Genomic DNA, 24,910 nt, shown 5'->3' on the forward strand with positions numbered 1-24,910 from the left:
CGAAAAAAACCGAAAACCGAACCGGACCGAGACCGAAAAAAACCGAACCGAAAAAAAAACCGAACCGAAATTGTCAAACCGAACCGAACCGAATCTGACCGGTTCGGTTTCGGTTTTTTAGGCTCGGAAACCGAACCGAACCGAACCGAACCGATATATATATATATATAATTTTTTTGAATATTTATAAATAGTTTAGTCATACAATCATAACAAAACAGAACCTGTTGCCAAGTTGGTTTCAGTGAAACTTTACAAGCATGGAGGCATGTGTTCGAACCCTCATGCCTCCAGGATTTGTGAGATTTTTTTTAATTTTTTAATTTTTTTAACAAAACCCTTAATTGTAACCCTAACCCTCCTCCTCCTTATTTTTCATTCCGCCTGGCCTATTAATATGAATGTGAACTTTCATATTTTCTTTTTTTTTTTAATAATTTTGGAGGGAGAAAAAAAAAAAAAAAAACCGAAAAAAAACCGAAACCGAACCGAGAAAAACCGAACCGAAAAAAAACCGAACCGAAAAAAACCGAAAAAAATTTGAACCGAACCGAACCGAACCGAAATTTCGGTTCGGTTTCGGTTTTGAGAAAAAACCGAACCGATTAGAACCGAACCCAGCCCTAGATTCAACAGGTAATGCACTGTTTTAAATTCATTGTTTATTGTTTTGTTTGCCATTTGCTTAGTTAAAACCATCATTCACATTGGCCACACTTCACATTATTTTTTTCTTCATGATATGAACAGTACATATTTTAAATTTTCATTCATAGATTGTCTTTATAAAATTTCATCTAAATCGGAAAACGTTTCATTATCTAATTATGACAAAGAAAATCAAATTGGTAGTGTTGCAATTAAGTTTTCACTTTAATAATCAAATGGCTAAATGATTTCTAATTTGGATTAAATTTTGTATATATCAAAATCCATACAAAATCCAAACATGACTATTAGGAACGAAAATGGTGTATTTTAGAAAGGCAAGACGTTCCTTGAATAACTTTTTGGAGAAAAAAAAGAGTTAACTAAATTTACACCCTTTAGGTTGAGAGTGATTTTCAAATTGTGCCATGGTGTTATATCTTTTTCACATTTGACCCTAATGTTTTAAAATTGTATCAATTTATATCTTTTGTCTAATGAATTATTTAAATCTTTATTAAATAGATGACATGGTGAGCATGGAACTCGTAATTGGGTTGACACGTTGGTTGTATTTGTACCAAATTGACTAAAAAACTTATCAATTTAATAGAGAATTAGACGTTGAAATACACAAGACGTGTAACTTGGTACAATTACAAAACTTTAGAGTAATGTGAGAAAATTGGAACCTCAAGCCCATTTTAACAATCCAAAACCCCTCTAATCTAAAACTGCCAATACTCGTACAAATGACCATCTACCGTTTGATTAAGTTCGAACGATGGGTCTATTCCATTTATGCTCCTTATACAAATGACCACCATCTAGAGAACAAGTTTGTTCCATTTATACTACTATGTTTAATATGTACTTAGTAGAACCCACTGCACCATTTATCCCTATCAAGATATTGCCAAGTCAATTGTCAGATCATTCTTTTGATATATTTTTTTTCTTTTGAAAATCATAAATTAGCGTTTGTCTTTGACTTTTTAGGAATCCGGACTACTAGTTCAGTTTTAATCCATTGTATTGGCAAGAAGAAAAATAGTATTTTCTCAATTCAATAATGATCATTCATTTCTCGTACTATTGAGTAGTTTGGATTATTGAAGAAAAATTGTATTACTTTAGTCTAAAGTAAGGGAGAGGATGACATTGTGCAATTTTGCGTCAATTTCACTTTCTTTACGAGTTTGCCACTGGCCTGATTTCAGCCCAAATTTCGCTTCATTTACAAGATTGCCACTGGGCTTCAGAACGAGTCTTCGTTCTTTAGGCTGGATCTGGGCTTTGACTCGGGGAGAGAGAGGACTCCGGGAGAGAGAGGGAAAGGCGACAGAAGGGTTGAGAGGGTGACGTTCGTCGGGATTTCTAGGAGAGGATTTTCAGGACGGACGTGCGGTTGGGTGTCCTGTGGTTGATGCATCGGTTAGAGGGTTGTTGAGGGGAGGAGAGGAAGGGGACAGAGGGACTGATGGATTGGAGAGAGATATGAGCTATGGGTTTGGACTGAGTGAGAGAGAGATTTAGGTTGGTTAGGGCCTATGCGATTTTCTCCAATTTTAGAAAGAGAGATGGACACAGGGTCGGTGAGGAGAAAGCATAGTTGTGTGCATTTTTTGGGGTTAATTAATGGGTTAGTACACATGGTCGGTGAGGAGAGAATGACAGAGGGATGTATGGGAGGGTATGGGTTTTCAGTTTTTTCCTCTGATTCAACAGGTAATGCACCGTTTTAAATTCATTGTTTATTGTTTTGTTTGCCATTTGCTTTGTTAAAACAATCATTCGAATTTTGTTGTTTCACTGTGCTCATTTCGGTGCTTCTTCATAATTTCCTGCTGTCTGCTTCTCATCCCTCTGTAGGTAGATTTTTTTTTCCATTTCTTGGTTCCTTATGTATTCCTTGGTACAAATATGTTCACTATGTTCGAATGCAAACTCTTATTCTCTCTAATTTTTAGCTGTGTGATGATCCTTGTAGGTGAACCATATGAACGTTTTTTTAGAAATAGAGAGCTTCATCCACTCAAATATGCAATTGATAGTAGCAGGTTCATCCTGACCCTTTCACTATTATTTGCTTAAAGTGAAGCATTTTAATTATGGCCTTGGTTGCTTGACATTTTTAGGTATATAATTTGCTGTACTTTTGTTTTAGTTTCTTCAGTTAGATGTAATGTCACCCATTTGAGTAAAAAAAATTTCTCTTGGGTTGGGTTTCATTGTAAAAATTGATTCCACAATGTTTGAATAGGAGCTAAAGGTTGTTCGTTGAGATGTTAATAAGCTTTTCTAATCTCTGGTTTTAGGTTTTGAATTCTGCTTGAACAAACTGAAGTCTGTTTCACCTGCTTGATTCAGTATAATTTTGGTGGAAAGAAATCAAATTCTATATGCTTATTCTATGGTTGATTTCTTGCATTTAAAATTACTATCATCTTAAGCAATAAAATATTTATTTGGTATGAATTACCTGTGATGGTGGATAAAAAATGGTGCTTGGACTTCATTGGAGTGATTCTTTTTTGCATTGGGTGTGAATTTTGAAATGGGTTTGTAGTGGGTGAACTGAAGTTGTACAAGCTTTCATTGCCTAACTTCAACTGCCTATGTAAGTATTGGTTTGGTACTGAGGTGTTTTTTAAAAAAACGGGTATAAAAAAAAGCTGGGATCTTTTTTGTGTTTGGTAAACATACAACTTCAGTTTTTTTCACAGTTTTGGGTGAAAAAAAGTTGAAAGTTGAAAGCAGAAGCAGCAAAAGCTTGCTTTGAAAAACCAGCCTTTTTTGCTTCCACAACTTTTACGTAAACCTAATTTGCAAGAGGAGCTGAGCCCTTTCATGAAACTTTCAAACACCCAAAATGACTTTAAACAATTAAATAATTACACATAATACCAACTGGAAAACGTCGTCGGCTTTAATTGGGAGGTCGTCCTCGTCGATCTCGCCACAATGCCGTTCACTCCCAGCTTCAACAACCATTATTAACCTTCAATTCCATACCCTAGGACGTTGTTTCTGCCTCTGTTCTTCCCTCCATCTCTTGTCCGTCCTCTCTCACTCCCATGCCGACAAAATCGTGCCGAGAAATATCACCATCTTTTCTGACACACCCCGATCGAGATCAGGGCATGCTGACCATCATGTGGAAGTGACGTAACCATGTGCACAGTGCGGAAGCTAATAAAATAATAATATAAATAGTACGAATAAATAAAAACTAGCTTTACACAAGGTAATAACGAACAAGTGCAAGCGTAAGTGTGAACACTAAGTTCAGAGCATGAAAGCCTAATGCAGTCCAGGAGAAAACGACACAACAAAAGCACACCCGAGGTGGTCTTACACTGGTGGTGGTCTGTCAGATATACCGGGGAAATCCTCAGGGAAGCCACCAAACGTGCTAGCCAACTGGAACCTGGAGGGGCGCAAAACAAAAGCGTGAGTGGGCAAAAACAAATCTTTTCAAAACCATTTCATAAATAAGTTCTAACCCCTCGCCGTAAAACCTGTATACTTCCCAGAAAATAGAATATATATATATATATATATATATATATATATATATATATATATAAGTCATGCTCAGAAATATGTTATGCCAAAATCTCGAAGTAAAATGCAAGTGCTCAGGTAACAACACATCAATATCATATAGTTTGTCAGCCGAAGTCACCTAACGTGACCTGTACGGTTGAATCTAGAGCTCAAATCTCCGTCTCACTAACTAGACCTGCACACGAGTCGGAACCACCTAAAGTGGTCTGTACGACAAGCCTGGGTGTAATATAAGTACGCTCAAGTGCTACGATCACGTGAAGGTTGGGCGAATAATCGCGGGTCACCTATGAGTCGGAACCACCTCAAGTGGTCTGTACGATAGGACTGTGCACCTAACTTGGATCCAAGATGAGCGTGTGGTGCGGGAGGTGAACATCACGTGAAGGACTGTGCCCAACTCTGGGCGGGAGCACTAACACCGGGGGTGCAGGTTATGAGCTCTCTATGCATCTCAAATCACTACTGAATGTAAACATAATCATAACTCACCTGACACTTACCTGTGCGTCCGCAGCACCAAACATACATATATATATACAATTAACAATGCATAAACAACGGCAAACTATAGGCATGACATATAAACGAATAAACGTTCTAAATCAATTTCTGGGAAAAACATAAGTATATAGGTATATACGGAAAACCAAAAGCCCACTCACTGGTATGTGGAAGGGTCGTAACCCCCTTGCCTCGAGTGACCACGCTCGTCCTCGGGATAGGTATCACCTATATGCGAAACAACTATAAAAATGTTAATTTTAAAGCACATAACCAACCTTATGAAATAACTTCTCACACAATGCTCAAATGGGGTGTATGAATACACCAACGTGATCTACTCAACCTCAGGAACATCCCCATATTTTTAGAAAAATTTTTCACCGCCGCACGCGCCGGCCACGCGCAGGCACGTGCCTGGCACGCTGACGGCGTCAGGAATATTCCGTTAACTTTAACGGATTCCGTCAACGGCGTTAGGAATATTCCGTCCAAACTGACGGAATATTCCGTCGTCTTCTCCGGCGAGGCTCTGGCGCCGGAAAATCGGGAAATCTTTAAATCGTCCTATCTTTTTCGTTTTTCAACCAAATTTCACAAAATTGGTACCAAATTGAAGCTTACAACGAGAGGAACAAAATCATACCACTTTCAAGTGCTAAAATCCACGAAATCTCGCCTGGAAAATACCCCCAACTCCGTCCAACCTCGAAACTCACGATCCCGACGTCCAAAACCTTCAAACGAACCACCCCGAGCCTCCTAAGGACCTCACCAAGCTTCCTACAAGCTTGAAATTCCCAAAAACATAAGAATTTACGTGTGCATGAACAGTACCAAAAATCGGGTATCTTGAGTTCGACGTGAAAACGAAGGTATCCTTACCTGAAATGGGTATGGTTGAACTCCTACGGACCCCACGAGCATGGGTATGTACTTTGTTTCTTCGATCTGTGAAGATTACAAGGGTTTTGGAGTGTGTCCGTACACATGGATATGAAAATGGGAAGGGAAATGGCACGGGATAGGTGCAGGGATAGGGGAAAGGGTGAGGGAAAATATGGGAGAGTGTGTGTGTGGTCCACAATCAGCCACACCAAGCTCAAAAACAACCACGCAACGAAATTTCACGCTAGGGGCAAAATCGTCTTTTCACTCGTACGTTTTAAAATTTCCGGAACGGGCTGTCACATTTTCCGGCAAGGACCATATTCAATTTTGGCATCGCATATTTGCCCAGATTTCCCAGATTGCACCTCTTGCAGGTGACTGATCTTCGTATTTCTGCGAATTAGGAGAGCCCAGATTACCTAGACGGAAACCAAAACTCAATTATTCCAAATACCCAAAATTAAATACAGGAAACTACTTCGTATGATCAAATTCACACTATATAGTTTCAAAAAGAAAAAATGATTAGTCCTGGAAGAAGAAAGAAACCAGCATCCTGGAGCATTAGCCTTGCCCGATGTATATAATGAACTCCTCGAGCAGTTAGACCATGTATGTATTGCAAATTAGATGATAGGTGAGAGAGATTGAGGAATGGAGCAGAAAATAAAAAAGAAGAAGACAGAGCAAAAAAAAAAAGAAAAACTAAGAAAATTGGGGTTGTGGGGGAGACTTCTAGAGAGATGTTTTTGGTTTTTGGAAAGTCTGGTTCAGTAGTGGGGTAGTGGGAGAGACTTCTCGATGCAAATGGAGAAAATAAAAGGGGAAGACTTAAGAAAATTAAATCAATGACATATCTAGTATTATACATTTTTTGGTCATTTCACTCAGTCACAACTGTTTTACATAAAAGTTTACCAAACAATATAACACTGTTTTTTTTTTTTTTTTTTTTTTTTTTTTTTTAACAAAAAGCACTTTTACAAAAAAGTTTACTAAACATTCTGCTACTTTATTTCACAGCTGCTTATTCTCATAGCACAGCAGAAACATTTTTTTTTTTTTTCAAAGCAGAACAATACCAAACCAGCTCTAAATCTTAATGATAACATACTCGTGGTGGGGATGGAGTTGGAGGACTGAGAATGCTATCTATATTTCTTACGTTTTTCATTTGACATGCATTTGGTTGACAATTATTCGTTAGTTGATATCTAATAGATTAATAGGTTAAGATGTTGAATCTGTCTTGTCTTAGGTTGTTTATTTATTTCCAGGTTTGCTTTACTTTCGTTGTTATGACTTAGGATGCCTTCAAGGTTTGTATATATATATATACATATATATATATATATGTATAATATTTTGATAGAAAATGTGTTATATTCTCTTTGTATTTGGTTCGCAAAGGGAGGGCAACATTTTTCGGGCTTTGGATATTAAATACTAAAGATGGTTTTACTTTGTTAATTAGTTTAATTAGCATGTGGTTTGGTGGGGTCTGGTACGTACGATGGAACTAAAGTGTGTGACAGATGAATCACAGTTGGTATAATAGTTGACAGTGGATCTTTGCACGATAGACGTCTTGCTGGATGGATTGTCCTTTTACCAACCCTAATAAAATTATATTTGAATCATGCTGTCTTTTGCCTATATATGCAAAAATCATTTCCAACTGGGTAAGTGTTTTCTGTTTTGTGTGTGTGTGTGTGTTCATTGTAGGAAACCTAATAACAAAACTGAATTATATGTTCGATGTTTTTCATTTTCATTTTAGGTTAAAAAGTTGGAGCTTTGGATTGGGATTTTTCTTTATTCAACTATAATTTTGTACTTAGGAGACTAACTTAAACTGCTTAAATTTGTTTACATAGGAACTTTTTTTTTCTTTTCGCTGTAATCTGTTTTGTTAAAGGTGATGATAAAGATTTATCAATATTGTCTAGTTAGCGTTAGGTGAAAATTGGAAGGGAGTAAATTGTGATCGTTTATGCAGCATTTGATAAAATTGGGAAATAAAATTGGGGAAATAATGTTAATGGTTTGTAGATGCTTAGGAGACTGTCTGGGCCTGCTTAAATTTTATATATTCAGTTGCATAGAGTCGACATAACATGCACAACGATGGTCAGGTTGTCACCCTTCAAATTGAAGATTTAGAAAATCTAATAATAAAACTGAAATATATGTTCCATGCTTTTTGTTTTCATTTTAATTTAAAGGTTGGAGCTTTAGATTGGTATTTACCCTTATTAACCTATAATTTTGTGCTCAAGACACCATCTTGGGGGTCTTAACATGATTGTTCTTCTATTTCATAGATTCGAACTGTGCTTAGTATCTCATTTAATTGATGTACCTTTGCTCATTTAACTCAAATTTAATACAGTTTAGTCCTCTAATTTCTCTGAATTGCTAACGGATTTACTTTCTTTGAAAATTTCAGAAACTCTGGTTGTGGGAGGAAGAAGACAGTTCCTTACTATTTTTAGGTATAAGATTATGCGCCCTGATTGCATGTTCAAAGCCTAATTAGTTATACAAATTTTTTATTTATCTTTGCAAACCTTTCGTACTTGGATTTTAAATATTTGATTGGTTTGTGAAAAAAAAAGGGAGAAGGCTAATCATGGGACATTCTTACTTCTGAATTTTCTCCTTAGCATTGTTTCTTGAATAAATTTGGATTGGTACATGTAGGGGTAGAGCAATGGCCGTGGTGAAAATAAAAGGTCTAGGCGTAATGATTTCTGGATTTAGAATTGATTGGAAAATATGAAAGAATGATGTGTTCTCTAATTTTTTTATGTTGTTTGCTGTTCTAAACTGTTGAACTCCTTTTTAGATTGATCTTTGTTATTTTTGTTTTTGGGCGTATCTGATAGGTCAAGGTTGCCAAATCTTGGTTGTACTTTTTCCCAAGACATGGCACATTTGAAACTTTGAATTCTTGAGTTTATATTTTAATTCTCATTAGTTAATGCTTAACATTTGGCCTTTTGTTTTGCGATTAGAATGAAATTATTCCAATTTTTGGGTATATTTTAAGTGAGGTTTGGGATATGGTATACATTTGGCCTGTGTGAGTGACGCTCTGCCTGAGGTTTAATTAGCTTATCAAATCTCTTTAACCTCCTTACTTTGTGTAAATTTTGATTGAAATAAAGCATTTAGGATTGTTTTAAATTTTTTTTTTTTTTAAAATGGAATTTAGCATTTTACGTGCTGTGCCTAAAGTGTCTACTGATGTAGTATTGTGCCTAAAGTGTATTTGGCATTTGACATGTGATGTTTACCTTTGTTGCCTCTCGCTTTATCTCTTCGTTTGCGGTGCTATAACCTGCCTTCCCCCACCCTTTTGTTCGTAAAATATTTGAATATAGTAATCTCGGGACTGTTAGTATCACCGTTCTGCGACGGATTAAGTTCATATCACGGCCTCAATACATTTTATGGGTGGGGATGAGTGGTAAAAATGTTTGGTTTTAGCATGTTTTTGTGTTTGTTGGAAGGTTTCAATAACATTTTTTAAGATAATCTATCATCTCAGATGGAAGAGTTGAATGCAAAAAAGATCATGATGACAAATTATACGTTCTCGTCATTAGCTACTTTTCTTTCGTGAAATGTAGTTCTGTTGTAGATTAAGTCCATTGCACTGTCATAGATTGAGTCCATTGCATTGTTACAGATTGAGTTACTTTTCCTATGTTTGTTTGTTTGCGCTTCGAATTCTTACTCTGAATCTCGCTACTTTTTTGCAGTTTAGATCGGACTTTCATCGCAACATCGTGATCAACTCTTGCTACTGCCATTAATCTAGGGGTTCTGAGGCATTGCATTTGAATCAAGGCTTTGATATGTCACCTGAACTTCAATGCGTTCTTTTCCCGTGCTTTTTGTTTGAGACAATGCGACTCTATGATTTTTTGGTTTGATCGCCTTATATTATTCGTTTGGTTTCTGCTTTGTTTCTCATTTTTTGTTGTCTCTGTGATCCCTTGATTGTCCAGAGGTTGGATGGTTTGTCTTTTTTATTTTTTTGGTTTTAATTTTCTCTGTTAGATTCTGTAAAGGTTGAAGGTCCCTTGCTATCTCTGTGATTCTGGTTTAACCCAATGTTTTTGATTCTTTATCGAATGTTGTTAGGCATTTTATCTCTGTGATTTTGTTATTGGTTGGTTGGTGTGGTTGGTGTTTTCATTAGGTTTTTATGATAGTGAACTGTCTCATCGTCCTCGAAGTTTTTTAACATGTAACTTAATATTGAACATAAAGCATCTACCCATGTCCAAGATAATAATTGTTATGTGATGTTGAGAAGGACTAGATAATGTTTTCACTTTGTGTTATAGTGGAGCTTTCTTTTTCATTGTTATAAAGCTGCGGTACAGAACTTTGTGACTTTTTCTGCATAGGTTGATTTGATTCATCTGTAGTTTATTATGATAATAGTGGTTGCCATTGTAGGGAATTATCATTTTAAGCAATGCTTAACTAAAATTGCTATGTCTTATTGTATCAATTTTGGAATTAAATGATAATTAGAGATTACAAAGAGAGATGAAAGCATCTTTATTGGTGGTTAAGAATTTTGTTATAACATGATTGTTTCCCTCCCTGATCACAACTTGGCTTCTAGCTTCTCAGAAAAAGTTCACACTTTTTTCCCTTCAACAAAACAGCTTAGATTCCATTTATCCAACAATTTACTGATTTTGTATGTTTTTTTTTTTTGTTTAGACTTATTTTCTTAAAACATATGACCCAACTTTTAGTATGAGAGAAGAGCTTATGCATTGACTTCGTTGAGTGTTGTCCGCAAGAAATGGTTACAGGTTACTTCATTTCATTAGCATTTAATTTTACCTTCAACCTCGCAAATTTTTATTATTTAGTGAAATGACACAAGCTTTCTTTTTATGCAAAAGCCTTTAGTTAACTTGGAAATTTTCTGTTTCACCCACTGATCAATGCCAATGCCAACAGGTAAAGGTGTAGTTAATTATAAAAACTTGTTCAAAATTATATTTAGAATATATGTTTACAAAATAGCTCCCATATATCTATACATTATTTGTCATTCTTTACTGGTGATTTATATTTTTTAAACAATTATCTGTTTGTAAATAGTGATTGAGTGTTTACAGATTTTCTTATACATTTTAAGGTCTTGGAAAAAATCTGTACACTTATTAAATTTATTAGAAGTTTTAAATGAATTGTGGTTTTCTTCTGACTAAAGTTTGAATTCATTGTTACTTTTGGTTTTTGAAGTGTTTCCTAATTGGGAATTGGCTACTCTCTATTTGCTTCTCAGTGGAAAAAAAAAAAGGTATTCGAGGTGATTAGTCAACTAACTACATCACAGTATTTACTCTCAATGTTGGTTTATGTTAAAGTATAATGAGGGGACACAATTAGACATCAAGATTGAGAAAATTGGTTGCTAAACATTTTCATCCTATTACAACTTTTCTAAAGATTTTATTCAGTAGCACATTTACAAAATAGTCTTTTTGTTATAAATAGGTCAAAGTTAGAGAGATAACCTTTACTAGTGACAGGAGCGAAGCAGGTGTAAAATATTACACTGTAACTATAGCACAAGAAGATGACAAATAAAGGAGGTAGGAGTAGATAATGATGTTATTGATCTTTCATTTCTTTCTCTCTGTATTTTGATTGCAGTCAAGTGGTCTATTTATAGAGCAACTCGCATTATTGCATTTTGAAATTTACATCACATGACTTTGAAAATACAATCTTTTTGTTTCCAAAGTCTACATCACATTTGTGGGCATTGAAAAACCTGTGTGTGGGCATTCATAACAATGCCAATGATTTCAACACTCCCCCTTGGATGCCCACATATCAACATCAGTTGTCTCGTTTAAACCTTGCTTGGAAAAACCCATTGGGAAAAAACTATAGCGAATGAAAAAGAGTACAACTTTACTTGGATTGTTGATATAATGTTAAATATGCTTATGTTGCATCGTTAAAACCTTGATAGGAAAAACCCAGTGGGAAAAATCCTAATCGAAGGAAAAAAAGTACAACATGCATGTATCATGGATGCTCCCCCTGATATATATCTCCCTCTGATTTCACATTCTCCAAATTTAGCTGTTTGGTAAGTCGACGTAATCCGATACTTTGCACTATCTTCTAAAACGTGCACTTTGGTAGAGATTTGGTGAACAAATGTGCCAAATTTTCATTGGAACGAATTTGTCTGACTTCAATAACTTTAGCCTTCTAAAGCTCATGTGCACTGAAAAACTTTGGAGATATATGTTTAGTCTTATCGCCCTTGATGAATCCTTCCTTCATTTGGGCAACATAGGCTCCATTATCTTCATGAATGACAGTTAGTGTGTCTATCTTTGAAGGTAGGCCACATGAATTCCGAATATGATGGATCATTGATCTTAACCAAGAACATTCACGACTTGCTTCATGTAAAGCAAGTATTTCTTAATGATTTGAAGATGTAGCAACTAATGTTTGCTTTGTTGAGCGCCATGAGATTGCTGTATCTCCATTCTTGAACACATATCCAGTTTGTGAGCGGGCTTTATGCGGATCAGAGAGGAAACCAGCATCTACATATCCAGCAAGGATTTGGTCATTTGTGGATTTCTTTGAGTAGAAGAGACCCATGTCTGTTGTCTCATGAAGGTCCCTTAATACATCTTTGACTCCCTTCCAATGATGAATTGTTGGAGCAGAGCTATACCTTGCTAACAAGTTAATTGAAAAAACTATATTTGGTCTAGTACATTGTGCTAAATACAATAAAACACCTATTGCATTCAAATATGGTACTTCTGGACCAAGGACCAGTTCATCATCTTCTTTTGGATGGAATGGATCTTTCTTAATGTCCAAAGAACGAACGACCATTGGCGGGCTAAGTGGATAAGCCTTGTCCATACCAAATCGCTTCAGGATTTTTTCAATGTAAGCTGATTGTTGGACCAAAATTCCATTAGCACAATGCTCGATCTGCAGGCCGAGACAAAATTTTGTTTTTCCAAGGTCTTTCATTTCAAATTCGCTTTTCAGATATTCAGCAGTTTTATTGAGCTCTTCAGGGGTTCCAACTAGGTTCATATCATCGACATATATTGCCACTATAGCAAATCTAGAGTTGGATTTCTTAATGAACACACAAGGGCAAATGACATTGTTGATATACCCTTCTTTGATCAAATACTCACTGAGACGATTATACCACATTCGTCCAGATTGTTTCAGCCCATCCAATGATCGCCTTAATTTGATTGAGAGCATACCTCATGGTTTATTAGTTGTTTCAGGCAACTTAAGTCCTTCTGGGACTTTCATATATATGTCAGTATCTAATTCTCTATACAGATACGCGGTGATGACATCCATAAATCGCATGCCAAGTTTTTCTAAAACCACTAAACTTATTAAGTAACGGAACGTAATTGCGTCCATTACGGGGGAGTATGTCTCCTCATAATCAATTCCAGGTCTTTGCGAAAAGCCTTGTGCAACGAGTCGTGCTTTATATCTTGTAATCTCGTTTTTCTCATTGTGTTTCCTTGTGAATACCTATTTGTAACCCACGGGGTTTACACCAGGCGGGGTTTGGACTACTGGTCCAAAAACATTTCGGCTTTCCAAGGAATTTAATTCTGCCTGGATTGCATCTTTCCACTTAGACCAATCTTGTCTCTGTTTGCATTCATCAACATAACGAGGCTTAATAGCATCACTTGATATGATTTCAGTGGCTACCGCAAATGTAAACATGTCGTCGATGATTATTTCATTCCAATCCCACAATTCATTAATACAAGCATAATTTATGGAGATTTCTTTGCTTTCATGTACCTCTGTTTTTTTAGGTACATATGTCTCATCAAAGACATTTTCTTTTTCTGAAAGTATAGAATCATGAATTCTGGATGTGTCATTCATTTTTTCTTCTTGAATGATTTCATTTGGATTCAGTTGTGCCATCGACTTTCTCTTTCAAAAGGCTAAATCTTTTGATCCTGGAGGTCTACCATGCTTCAGGCATGCACCAAATGAATCATTCACTGCCACTTTGTTTTGTCCAACAGAGACATTAATTCTTGCAGGTGCATTTGCAGTTGGTATTTGTGATTTTGTCACTTTCATAGCATCATTAAATGCATCTAGCATTTGATTAGCAATACTTTGAAGATGAACGATCTTTTTCACTTCATTTTCACATTGAGTGCTACGTGGATCAAAATGAAATAAGGTGGGAACAACCCATGTCAGCTCTTTTCGTTCTTCTAGAACGGTCTTTTCTCCCCCTAATAACGAGAATACTGTTTCATCAAAGTGACAATCAGCAAAACAAGTTGTAAATATATCACCTGTCAAGGATTCCAAATATCTAATGATAGATGGTGAATCAAAACCCATATAAATTCTCAGTCAGCGCTGGGGTCCCATTTTAGTGCATTGTGGTGGTGCAATAGGTACATAAACAGCACAACAAAAAACTTGTAAATGTGAAATGTTTGGTTGATGCCCAAACATGAGTTGTACTGATAAGTATTGGTGGTTGGCTATATGTCATAATCGAACCAATAATGCAACATGTAGGATGGCATGTCCCCATGCATAAATTGGCAATTTTGTTTTCATGAGCAGAGTGTGAGCTATTAACTGAAGTTGCTTGGTCAATGATTTTGCTAAACCATTTTGAGTATGGACATGAGGAACAGGGTGTTCAACATCAGTGCCCAATGTTATACACTAATCATCAAAAGTTTAAGACGTAAATTCACCAGCGTTATCCAGTCAGATTGACTTAATGGGATAATCTGGGAATTGTGCTTGCAACTTAATTATCTGAGCAAGAAGTCGCAAAAGCTACATTCCGAGTAGACAAGAGACAAACATGTGACCATCAGGTAGATGCATCAACCAAAACCATAAAATATCAAAATTGTCCACAAGATGGTTGAATAGGCCCACAAATATCCCCTTGAATTCTTTGCAGAATGATGGGGATTCATCATCAACCTTTAGTTGTGATGGTCTAATTACTAACTTCCCTTGAGAATTAGCCTTGCAAGGGTTATCATTTGAGATAACAATTTGTCTGCTCAATAATGGATGTCCATTAAAGTTGACAATGATTCTATGCATCATGGTAGATCCTGGATGACCCAGACGGTCATGCCAAAGCATGTAAACTTTTGAATCAATGAACTTTTAGTTCATGACAGCATGTGATTCAACTGTCTTTATGTATGTATAATACAATCCACTCATCAAACCATGCAACGTCTCAAATATATGTTTCTGGGTATCATTGGAGGTAATGCATAGATACTCCACATGTTCTATGCTTTTCATTTCAATGTGGTATCCATTTAAACGTATGTCTTTGAAACTTAACAAATTTCGAGTAGATCGAGTAGCGTACAACGCATTCTATATGGACAATATTGTTCCATTTGGTAACATAATCTGGGCTTTCCCTGAGCCTTCAATCACATTTGATTGCCCTGATATTGTTGCTACCCTTTCTTTTGTAACCATCAATCTTGAGAAATACTTTCGATTTCGAAGTATTGTATGCGTGGTTGCGCTGTCTGAAAGACAAATATCTCCACTATTTCTCATGTTTTGAAAATGATCATAGTTTTTATCCATGCTCTCTGAGTAAGGGAATCACAGTTAAAAGCAATTTATAATAGGAAATTTAAATGCCACTTTTATTGAATCTAAAATGCTAGTTTTTTAAACTACAAGTTCAGCATAATAAAAGTACATCAAACATCAATGATTCAATCGGACCGGTATACTTCGTTTCCCTTTTCCACCATGAAGTATGAGACCTCTAGGTGGGTTGTGTTCAACTGCCCTGATAAGTCACATACTGGATTAGGTATATCCATTGGTTTAGCCTGATTAAGAAAATTAGTCCCGACACCCTTCTCCTTGATGGAGGCTTGATATGGATCCACTAGATGTTTTGGGGTACGACAAGTACGCGCTCAGTGCCCATCGCCACCACACCTATGGCAGGCTTCTTCAGAGTTTCTGAGAGTGTTATTCCTATGAGCTCTGCCTTTGTGGCGATTTACATTTTTAAAGTTTGGGCCGGAATTATGCCTTGGAACTTGGTTGTGAAACTGGACACCATGATTCTTGCCTTTCCCGTTCCACCGTCCTCACCTGTGGCCACGTCCTCATTTATGATTATTACCACAAGAGGATGTGGCACTCTCTTCGAGGGAAGCAACGTTCACTTCTGGGAATAGTGCAAATCCAGTAGGTCGGGACTGATGATTTTTCATCAAGAGCTCATTGTTTTGTTCAACTACCAAAAGCACAGATATTAACTGGTTGTATTCAGTGAAAACTCGCGCTCTATACTGCTGCAAGAGCACGTTGGAAGCATGAAAGGTGCTGAAAGTCTTTTCTAGCATATCTTTCTCAGTAATGGTATCCCTACAGAGCTTCATTTAAGAGGTAATTCTGAACAACGCAGAATTGTACTCAGCTACTGACGTGAAATCCTGGATCCTTAGGTGAGTCCATTCATAGCGAGCCCTTGGAAGAATCACCGTTGTCTGGTGATTGTATCTGTTTCTCAATGCCTTCCAGAGAGCTAACGGATCTTCAACAATTAAGTTCTCGCTCTTTAGTCCCTCATCAAGATGGCGACGAATAAAGATCATGGCCTTCGCCCCAATCTTGAGAGGATGAACTGTTTTCTTCCCTAATGGTATCTCCAAGATTCCCTGCTTCCAGATGGATCTTGGTATCCAGTACCCAGGTAAGGTAATCAAGCTTTGCCAAGTTCGCCATTTTCTTTTCTAAAAGAAAATTGAGATGTGTAAGAACTTGCAATAATATGTAATCTAGGGGATGTAGTGTTAGAACTTCTGGCTCTTACAAGTTCTTCATTTTGACCTTCAGGCAAAAATGATAAGCACTCAAAACTTCTGGTTCGCGATTTACATGATGAATGAGGATGACGATTGTACCGCACCATTCTCATAACATAGGATGGGCGATTATTCTGCACCACTCAAGTAGCAGAAAAATTTAAATATGCAGAGCAGGGTGGGCGATTATATCGCACCACCTAAAATTGCAATGAAATTAAATAGCAGGCAAATTTAAATATACAAGGTATGATGGGCGATAATACTGTTCCACCTAAATTAGGCAAATTTGATAAAACCCGGTTCAAAATTTTCAGTTCATTATTATTATTATTATTATTATTATTATTATTTTATTTAGCTTCTTTTTATCAATTTGTTTTATTTTGTTGGAAAATTAGGCCTTTATTTATTTGTTCGGTACAAGTTTTCTAAGTTTAAATAAGATTGTTAAATTAATTTTGTTGCTTTGCAGCGGAGTTTATTTGCATTTTTAATTAAAGAATTTCAGTTTGTAACGCTTTGATTCTTTCAATTGCAGGTATTGAACTGTTGTGTTTCTGAAATTTTCACTCCAATGATTAAAAAGAGGTGTAAACTGGGAAGAACCCCTGCATGTATTGTTTATATCACATAAAACTATTCCTTCCCAGCCATATATATTGTTTCTATGGCATAAAATTATTGCCACACAATCAAAGTGTATAGTAGACACATAGGTACAAGACACCTTGGAAATAAAGTATGGTTATTAATATTTAATTAATTAATTGATAAAAGTTGGTGATCCCAATTCAAGGCTGCACAAACTAAATTTGTTGAGGGTAGACTCAAATTTGGGTAAGAACCACAAATCTCTAATTCTTTCAATTTTTGTTCATTGGAGCTTCAGTTTTATGGAAGAAAAAAAGGAACTCCCACTATGAAGTCCAAGAAATGTAGTAGTCTTCTCTTTCCTTGTCAACTTGTTAAAAAATGATTTCCTAACCATTGTTGTTTACACTTTTTTGCTTACAGTGTGAAGAAGTTGTTCATTATCTGATTGACCCTAACCTGTGTTGCCGCCACAACTGATATACATTTCAATTCACTTTCTGTAAGTAATGTCTCGGTCTTTCTCCATATTTCACATTGAATTATTAACTAGAATTCAATCTGCTGGGCTTTCTACACCCACAAAATTGTTCTATACTTGATATCTCATTAACACGGCCATGATCCAGTTTTAGTTTCTTTGGACCACAATTTTCTATTTAGCTAAACCTCAAACTCCTGCTAAGAGTTGAAATTTGTATCTAAATTGTTCAAACTATTGTTCTGATGTTCCGGATCTTTAATTTTTTGTGTGCTCTTCTACATAAACATCCATCTACTTATATTTTTTAGGTATTTTAAGAATAACCCTTTCTTGCTTTTTTTTTTTTTAATTTTTTTTTAATTTTTTTTATGATTTGTATCATATGGTATGAGTTAACATTTTCCCTGCTGTGCTGCAAATGATTTTACATTTCTTGGTAAAAAGTTGTTAAACAATGTGTTCAGCTTTTTGACATTTTGTTATACAGTTTCCTATGTAGAATTTGTAAGTTCGAATCATGTTTTTCTTTTTAGTTATATGTTTGAGATATTGCATTCTCCAACTAAGCTGTTGTAAAGCTTTTGTATAAAACTTTTAGTTGCTGAAAGTGTTTGATCCATTCTAGCAATTACTCTACTAAATTATGTCTAATTTTTGAATGCCCTATCAAAATAAACAAATCATTTTAGTTAGTTTAGGCGAAGTCATATAAATTTTAACATTAGTATTTTAGTTGTGCATATATCTCAAAATAACACTTATCTTTTGTGTCTCTTATAAATTTGTATTTGTTGTGTCTTTCATATATAACACTCTTATATTCTCTTACTAATTTATGTTACACAATCGATCACTCACAGGTCATACTAATTTATGTTACACAATCGATCACTCACAGGTCATACTATTCATAAAGTGGTTCAAAGAATTCTAAGAGCTTCGTTCACCTAATTTCTGCTCTTCATGTAAAAAAAATTTCAAAAAGTTGAAACATCATTAAGTGTAAATAACATTAACCTTCTTTGACAATCCCTTATAGCTTTGAAACAGAGTTTTTCATAGGGTTTCTAATCCCGCAGCAACGCGCGGGCAATGTTTCTAGTAATTTACTAGAACAACAGGTTTCATTTTCAATGTATCTTTTCAAAAAGCGCAATTTGACACAATTCTGGTATCCAGCTATTGATGATCTCCTTTTCTCAATCTCTCGATATGCTAATTTAGTGGGATAACGCTTTGTTGCTGCTGTAATCTCTCGATATTCTGCTCCAAAACACACGGGGAGCATTTCACAATTCACATATATACTGCAGGAAAAAAAAATGTTGTAGGAAATATAACAAACAATCCAAGCTCTCATTTACTAGTAGGTTAGAACACAAGAAATGCTACCATTAGTTTCCTATGAACACTTAGAAAACCGCCCGATACATGATGGAACAGAAAGCATTAAGACCTAGGCCACTTCACACTGCGGTAAATCACTATGTTGGCTGGATTTTGATCATGCTAATAGCTCTCTCTTTTTTCCTTCGAATAAGTGAATAGCCATCGCCTAGCATGCGCAACCTCCTCCTTGCTGCTCTGTTTGGGATGAGTTAACAGTCGGTTTCAGGTTTACATCGACCATGTCTTCCTGTTTTGTGGAAGAAAGGGTTTCCATCCCTGGCAAAGCAGCAGCAATTTTACGGAATAGAGGCTGCAATTTTGCAATCATAGTAGTCAAACAAAAATGATGGAAACCATGAATACTTATATCAGAAGATATCATGCTAAATAAGGTAGTAGAAAAATCCTACTGGGAAATATACATCAAATAAATATGATCAGTAAATTTATTTGTTTATCTTTACCTTGATGTTAAATCCTGCTTTTGCACTAGTTTCAATGAACATGACTCCAAACTCGCGAGATTTAGAATCTCCTTCCTCTATCGAGACTTGCCTGTTTGATCAACAAAACCATATAGTCAGAACAATTTTGAAAATTTATTAAAATAAATGAACTACTTAAGTATTGTTTAAGTGACTGGATAAACACAACAAATGGTGGCCGGGACTTAATATCGTCTTAAAAGTTTTGACGGTAATGGTTCACTTGCGGAAGAAAAACCTATCTTGACCATGTAGGTTTTGGTTGTATGTATATGTCCGGGTGGTTAAGATGGACTGGAAATAGAATTATTAATCAGAAAAAGTACAACATTACTGTTTGCAAAATCAAGGAGAAGGGAATACTTTTAGCCCTCACCTTTTATCGACGAGATCAGTCTTGTTCCCCACAAGCACGATGATGACATCAGTTCCCCGTTCTGTTCGTACTTCCTCAATCCACTTATTAGTGTTCAGAAATGACTGTCTATCTGCAAGTGACGGTTCAGCCAGGAATTTAGAAAACAAAATGTCTGTATGAGGAGCAGAAAGTAAGGGTAAATGATGCAATATTCAACAAGTTTAATGTTCCATGTGGTAATGGCTGTGCAATGAGGTAAGAGTGCCCACGTACATGGATGTGCAACCACACAAACAGAAGCAGAAGGAAACAAAGTTGGTTTTCTGCGTATCTGATTTCCACTATCCGAACAAAATTGTTTAGTGTTTACCAACCAAGAGGCTGAGTCATGATAAACGAGCTTTCTAGTTTTCCGGGTGAAATTAGATTCAGACTGAAAGAGGAAACTGATGAATTTACAATATGATTCTAAAAAACCCAACTTGTCTTGATCAATACTCACTGGCTACATCATAGACGATTACTGCAACAGAAGAATCCCTGATGTAGCTTGGAATCAGACTCCTAAATCTTTCTTGCCCTGCAGTATCCCTGTAAAGTTACAATACCATGGTTCAGAAAAATAAAGATATTATGTACGTCATATAAACAAACACGAACTTACGAAGCAACAACTGAGTTACAGTAACAAGCCCTAACATTTGCTTCACCAAATACTCATAGAAACAAACATGAAAGAGGACAACACATTTGCTTGTCAACTTAGACGTGCCTACTTCAATTCACTTTTTTGGCTCCAAATGATGTAGCATAATTAAGATGTTAACCATGGTCATAATCGAGACTTCATCCCCTATATTGTACGTATTTTAGGATCCTTACAAACAAATTAAAACACTACGAAGAGACAATTATTCGTATCGTATCGTATGCGTATGTATGGATGGCACGCAATCACATTGCAATCCACAGACAATCGCACCAGCCTCATTGCCTCAAACAAATTGGCATGTATATGATTTTGAAGCTTGCAATCACCATTCATTTTATCAACCCATAAATCACAATCTTAATCACAAAAGCAACCCAATATCACAAAGGAATCTGTACCAGAGCTGCAAACGAACTGTCCGATCTTCAAGGTACATCGTTTTTGACAGAAAATCGATTCCAATCGTAGCCTGCAAGCAAATTAAAAAAAACATTACACCAAAATAAAATTAAAAAAATGGCTCGACTGTTTTAATTGATTGATCCAACGAGACGAAGACGAACAGATTGGAAAATTGGGAATTGACCTGATAAGTGGTGTCGAATTTGTCGTACATGAAGCGGGTGATGATGCTGGTTTTGCCGACGGACTGATCGCCCAGGAAGACGAGCTTGTATTTGGCCAGAGGGGACACCGTCGCCATTTTCAAAATTGATTCGATTGATTTTGTTTCAGCTCCCTCGATTCGTTTTCGTTTTCTACCCACGGCTATTTTGGATCTGACTCCACGCTTTCTTTCTTTCTTTCTTTCTTTTTTCCAAATTTGGTTTTGTTTTTAGGTTTCCATTTTTTGAGTTGAACGTATTTATATATAGCGAGGCGAGGAGAAACCGCCAACCACGACGAAGCCGGCAAAAGTCAGAAATCTTTGATATTTGGTTTAGTGCCCGAATTTGCCCCTCTTTTTTTGAAAATTACGTTCCTACCCATAGTGACTAGTGACACGTTTATGTATCCGTAATCGGAATTAACTTATGGAATTGGATTCCGATTATGGCATACACCTTTGTTTACGTAATCTTGGGTAATCAAAATACATGTGGGGTCCACACGCATTAAGAAATCCAACTCCTAATTTTAGAGGAATTGGACTCCCTACATAAGGGAGGTATTTCAATTCCTTGTGACTTGAGGAATCCGGAATGGATTTTATTTATCAATTATGCCTCACTTGTTTTTTATTATCCTAATATTGCCCTTCATTTGACACTCATTATGCCATCTTTTAATAAATAAATAAAACCTATTTTTATATAGATGATTTTATTATATAAATTTAATTCAAGTAATTAGTATGAAAATAATTTATTTATGTAAGGGCAATTTAGTAATCAACCGAGCTTTCATTCCGATTGAAATGAATTAGTAAACAACTTATGAGAACTTAACATCATTCCCGCTCTGATTCCAGACAGTTTTAGTAAACAACTTCAACAGGAATCCGATTCTGATTCCATCACATTTCAATTCCTCCTCAATCCAATTCATCCTCAATTCAATTCCTCTCAATTTGATTACGAATTAGTAAACGTGCCCTATATTTTCTTAGTACTCTTGTAAACACGCACTCGACATAATATTAAGTACAAGATAAACGTCCTTAACTACTCCACGTCACCTTGCAAATATGCGACTAATAATTAGTCACTCTAGCCGCCATGCCTCTTGTTTTTGTTATGTAAGAATTTTGTGACGGTCAAACTACGGCCAAGCAAGGAGAGTGGGACCAAAAAAGAAGTGCGGGGTGCTTGAAACTAAAGTGTATACGGCAAGCGTGAGTTTTTATATTCGTATTGTTGAAGTGATTCGAGATTCGAACCCAAAATTTCTTGCTACGTGAGATCTCGTGATCACGTCCGACTTTCTCCCTTCACTTTTATTTTTTTATTTATAAAAAAGGCTTAATTGAATTATTAGTCCTTGTGGTAATAAGGTAGTTGGAAGATAACTCATGTGGTAAAAAAAAAAAAAAGATTTTAAGCCTCTGTGGTGAAGTCTATTAGGATTTATATCCAAAATTGAAAATTTCATCAACTCTCCATTAATTATTAGCATGTGAGTCACACATATTAGGCTAAAACAGATCTTTCTGTTAATTGTTAGCATATGAGGCTTAAATATGAGGCTAATTTTATCTATCTAGTTTTACATGTGAGCCTCATGTGCTAACAATTAACAGAGTGTTGGCGATATTTTCAATTTTGGCCTAAATACTTCACTACAGGGCTTAAATCTTTTTTTTTTTTCTTCTTTTTTTTACTACAGGGGTTACTTTCCAACTACTCTATTACAACAAGACCATTAATCCAATTAAGCCATTAAAAAAAAAAATGTATTCACCAAGTCAAATGGGGTGGCGCCGGACTTTTCACAAATCCGCACTAAAGTGTAAAGAAATGCCAACAAAAAGTTGCCCTTTTCGTGCATATACCTTCAATTTGTTTAGCTCAAAGAGAAAAAGGCGATGTGTATTTTACACAAAAGTGCATGTGCATGAACGAATCGCAAAGACTCACAACATGCAAGCACGACGTCGTCCATGAAAGTAGGATCCTAAATTAAGGTCCAACATCGAAAAAAAGGAGCTATAAGAAGCTTGGATGCTGCTTTATAAATTAAACAAAGCTTTTGAAAACCTAGGAGACCCAACAACATCTAACAATATATACGTGCCAAAACTAACATTCTTTAAAGGGTAATTCTCACTATACTGTCCTTAAGTATTGTGATTGTCAAATTCTTTAAAGGGTAATTCTCATTATACTGCCCTCAAGTATTGTGATTGTCAAACTTTAATACATAAAGTTATTTTCATCCCAGCTATTACAACCTATACCTTAAAATAATGTATTTTATTCTCAAATTCACATAAAATGACCAAAATACTCTTAGTTGAGTGTCTTGAGTAATTATCGAGCCTCGACTCGAATTTTAATTTCTTGTGCTTGCTTCGTGTCCTTAAATTGTTTTTGGACTCACGAGTATGGACGATAACGAAATCGATTTCAAAGTTATGGAAGTTACGTTCTGTTCCGAAGTATGTGAGAGGGCAAAATTGTAATTTCACCTAAAACGATTTTAAGTGGGATTATACCCCACTCCGGCTCCTCCTTCATTCCTGCACCCTCACGCTCCCTTTCTCTAACTCTCGAAGCTCTCTCTCTGTAGCTCCATCAAAACTAGCCACCACCACTCGTTCCTTCAAATATTTAACCCCAAATCTTGATATTCAAAACCTATGGGACTTGGGGAAACTAGTTATGTTCTTGCATGCATCATCGGAACACCATGAGGTGCAGCTCCATTGAAGCCGTGAGCCTCAAGCTCCATTCTCGAACTCAGGTAAGGTTCATGTAAGTTCTATATGAGAGCAAACACTTGGTGATTTGATTAAAGACATTTGGAATGATAAGGAGATTAGGATTGACACTTGTGGTAGACTTATCAAGAGTTGTATTACTTAAAGTTTCAGATACGTTCTCGATAAAATTAGAACTCTTCTAGCTGATATAATGCATAAGTGTTTCACGGTGATAAGGCTACTCTTTGATAAGGATCACTTAATGGGAGGGATCCTTATTGAATTTCATCGTATGAAGTATAAAACTGAGGTCCCTGTTCTCTCACTAAACACGCAAGTTTACAGTAAACTCGAGCCCTATTGAGAGAGCCTTGCTTTCAGTTGTGTAGAGTTGCAAAAGAACATCAGTTTTTAATCCTAGTTCTTTGAGAAGATGTCTTCCACAGGTAAGCGGTTAAAGTTGATAACTGTGAATAAGTTTTTCCGTTGCACAATTAACTTACATTTGGTATCAGAGCCCTTCACATATTAACCCTATGTTGAAGGCATCATGAAAATATTCCTTCTCTCGCAGGTTACAGAACTGGTAGTGTATCATTAGGGAAATATATATGAACACGATCAAGTGATGGCTAAAGCTATCCTTGACCATAAAGACATATATTTTCATTCAAATATACATATCAGTGATGGTGTTTAATTTCAAGTCATGATCACTGGTCATCTAAAGAAGATCATTCTTTCATGCTTAGAATTTAAGTAATATATCACTTTATGTACGAATGTTTGAATCGAATTACTATTGTCAAACCACAAAGGTTTATAATTTTGATTACAGAATTCTTCGAATGTTGGTTATAAAGGTGATATGATTAAAGAAAGTCTTCACATGTTCATCAATCCAAAGATGTTGAAAAGGTGATTTATAATATGGGGATTTAAAGATTAATACTTGAACTATGTCCTTTGACAGTTATGAATCCAAGCTCCATGCA

The 24,910-nt window shown here is 36.0% G+C and overlaps 1 protein-coding gene and 3 long non-coding RNA genes across 4 annotated transcripts; 2 read left to right on the forward strand and 2 right to left on the reverse strand.

The window, feature by feature from the left end:
* Positions 1–1,968: 1,968 nt before the first annotated feature.
* Positions 1,969–9,730, forward strand: LOC148699250 (uncharacterized). Its single transcript, XR_015955202.1, has 3 exons — positions 1,969–2,376; positions 8,063–8,108; positions 9,381–9,730. It is a non-coding gene; the product is annotated as an uncharacterized LOC148699250 (long non-coding RNA).
* LOC148699251 (uncharacterized) lies at positions 1,995–6,791 on the reverse strand. Its single transcript, XR_015955211.1, has 2 exons — positions 5,914–6,791; positions 1,995–3,759 (listed from the first exon to the last, which is right to left on the reverse strand). It is a non-coding gene; the product is annotated as an uncharacterized LOC148699251 (long non-coding RNA).
* A 2,992-nt stretch (positions 9,731–12,722) lies between the features above and the next one.
* Positions 12,723–18,776, forward strand: LOC148699252 (uncharacterized). The gene is made up of 3 exons (XR_015965617.1): positions 12,723–17,073; positions 17,550–17,628; positions 18,509–18,776. It is a non-coding gene; the product is annotated as an uncharacterized LOC148699252 (long non-coding RNA).
* Positions 18,777–18,945: 169 nt separating this feature from the next.
* Positions 18,946–21,399, reverse strand: LOC137720965 (ras-related protein RABH1e). The gene is made up of 6 exons (XM_068460091.2): positions 21,141–21,399; positions 20,953–21,023; positions 20,345–20,433; positions 19,861–19,972; positions 19,464–19,554; positions 18,946–19,309 (listed from the first exon to the last, which is right to left on the reverse strand). The coding sequence occupies exons 1-6, from the start codon at positions 21,255–21,257 to the stop codon at positions 19,166–19,168; spliced, it is 624 nt and encodes a 207-aa protein (XP_068316192.2). The 5' UTR covers positions 21,258–21,399; the 3' UTR covers positions 18,946–19,165.
* Between the last annotated feature and the right edge of the window lie 3,511 nt (positions 21,400–24,910).

The sequence above is a fragment of the Pyrus communis genome, chromosome 1 (genome assembly GCF_041283825.1).
Source record: "Pyrus communis isolate YQ-2024b chromosome 1, ASM4128382v1, whole genome shotgun sequence".
Lineage (NCBI taxonomy): Eukaryota > Viridiplantae > Streptophyta > Magnoliopsida > Rosales > Rosaceae > Pyrus > Pyrus communis.

Excerpts from the sequence above, each read along its gene's own strand:
- LOC137720965 (XM_068460091.2), bottom strand. The coding sequence starts at position 21,257 with ATGGCGACGGTGTCCCCTCTGGCCAAATACAAGCTCGTCTTCCTGGGC. Across the intron at positions 21,024-21,140 it reads AATTCGACACCACTTATCAG|GCTACGATTGGAATCGATTT; the intron begins GTCAATTCCCAA and ends ATTTGCTTGCAG. Across the intron at positions 19,555-19,860 it reads ACTGATCTCGTCGATAAAAG|GCAAGTCTCGATAGAGGAAG; the intron begins GTGAGGGCTAAA and ends TTGATCAAACAG.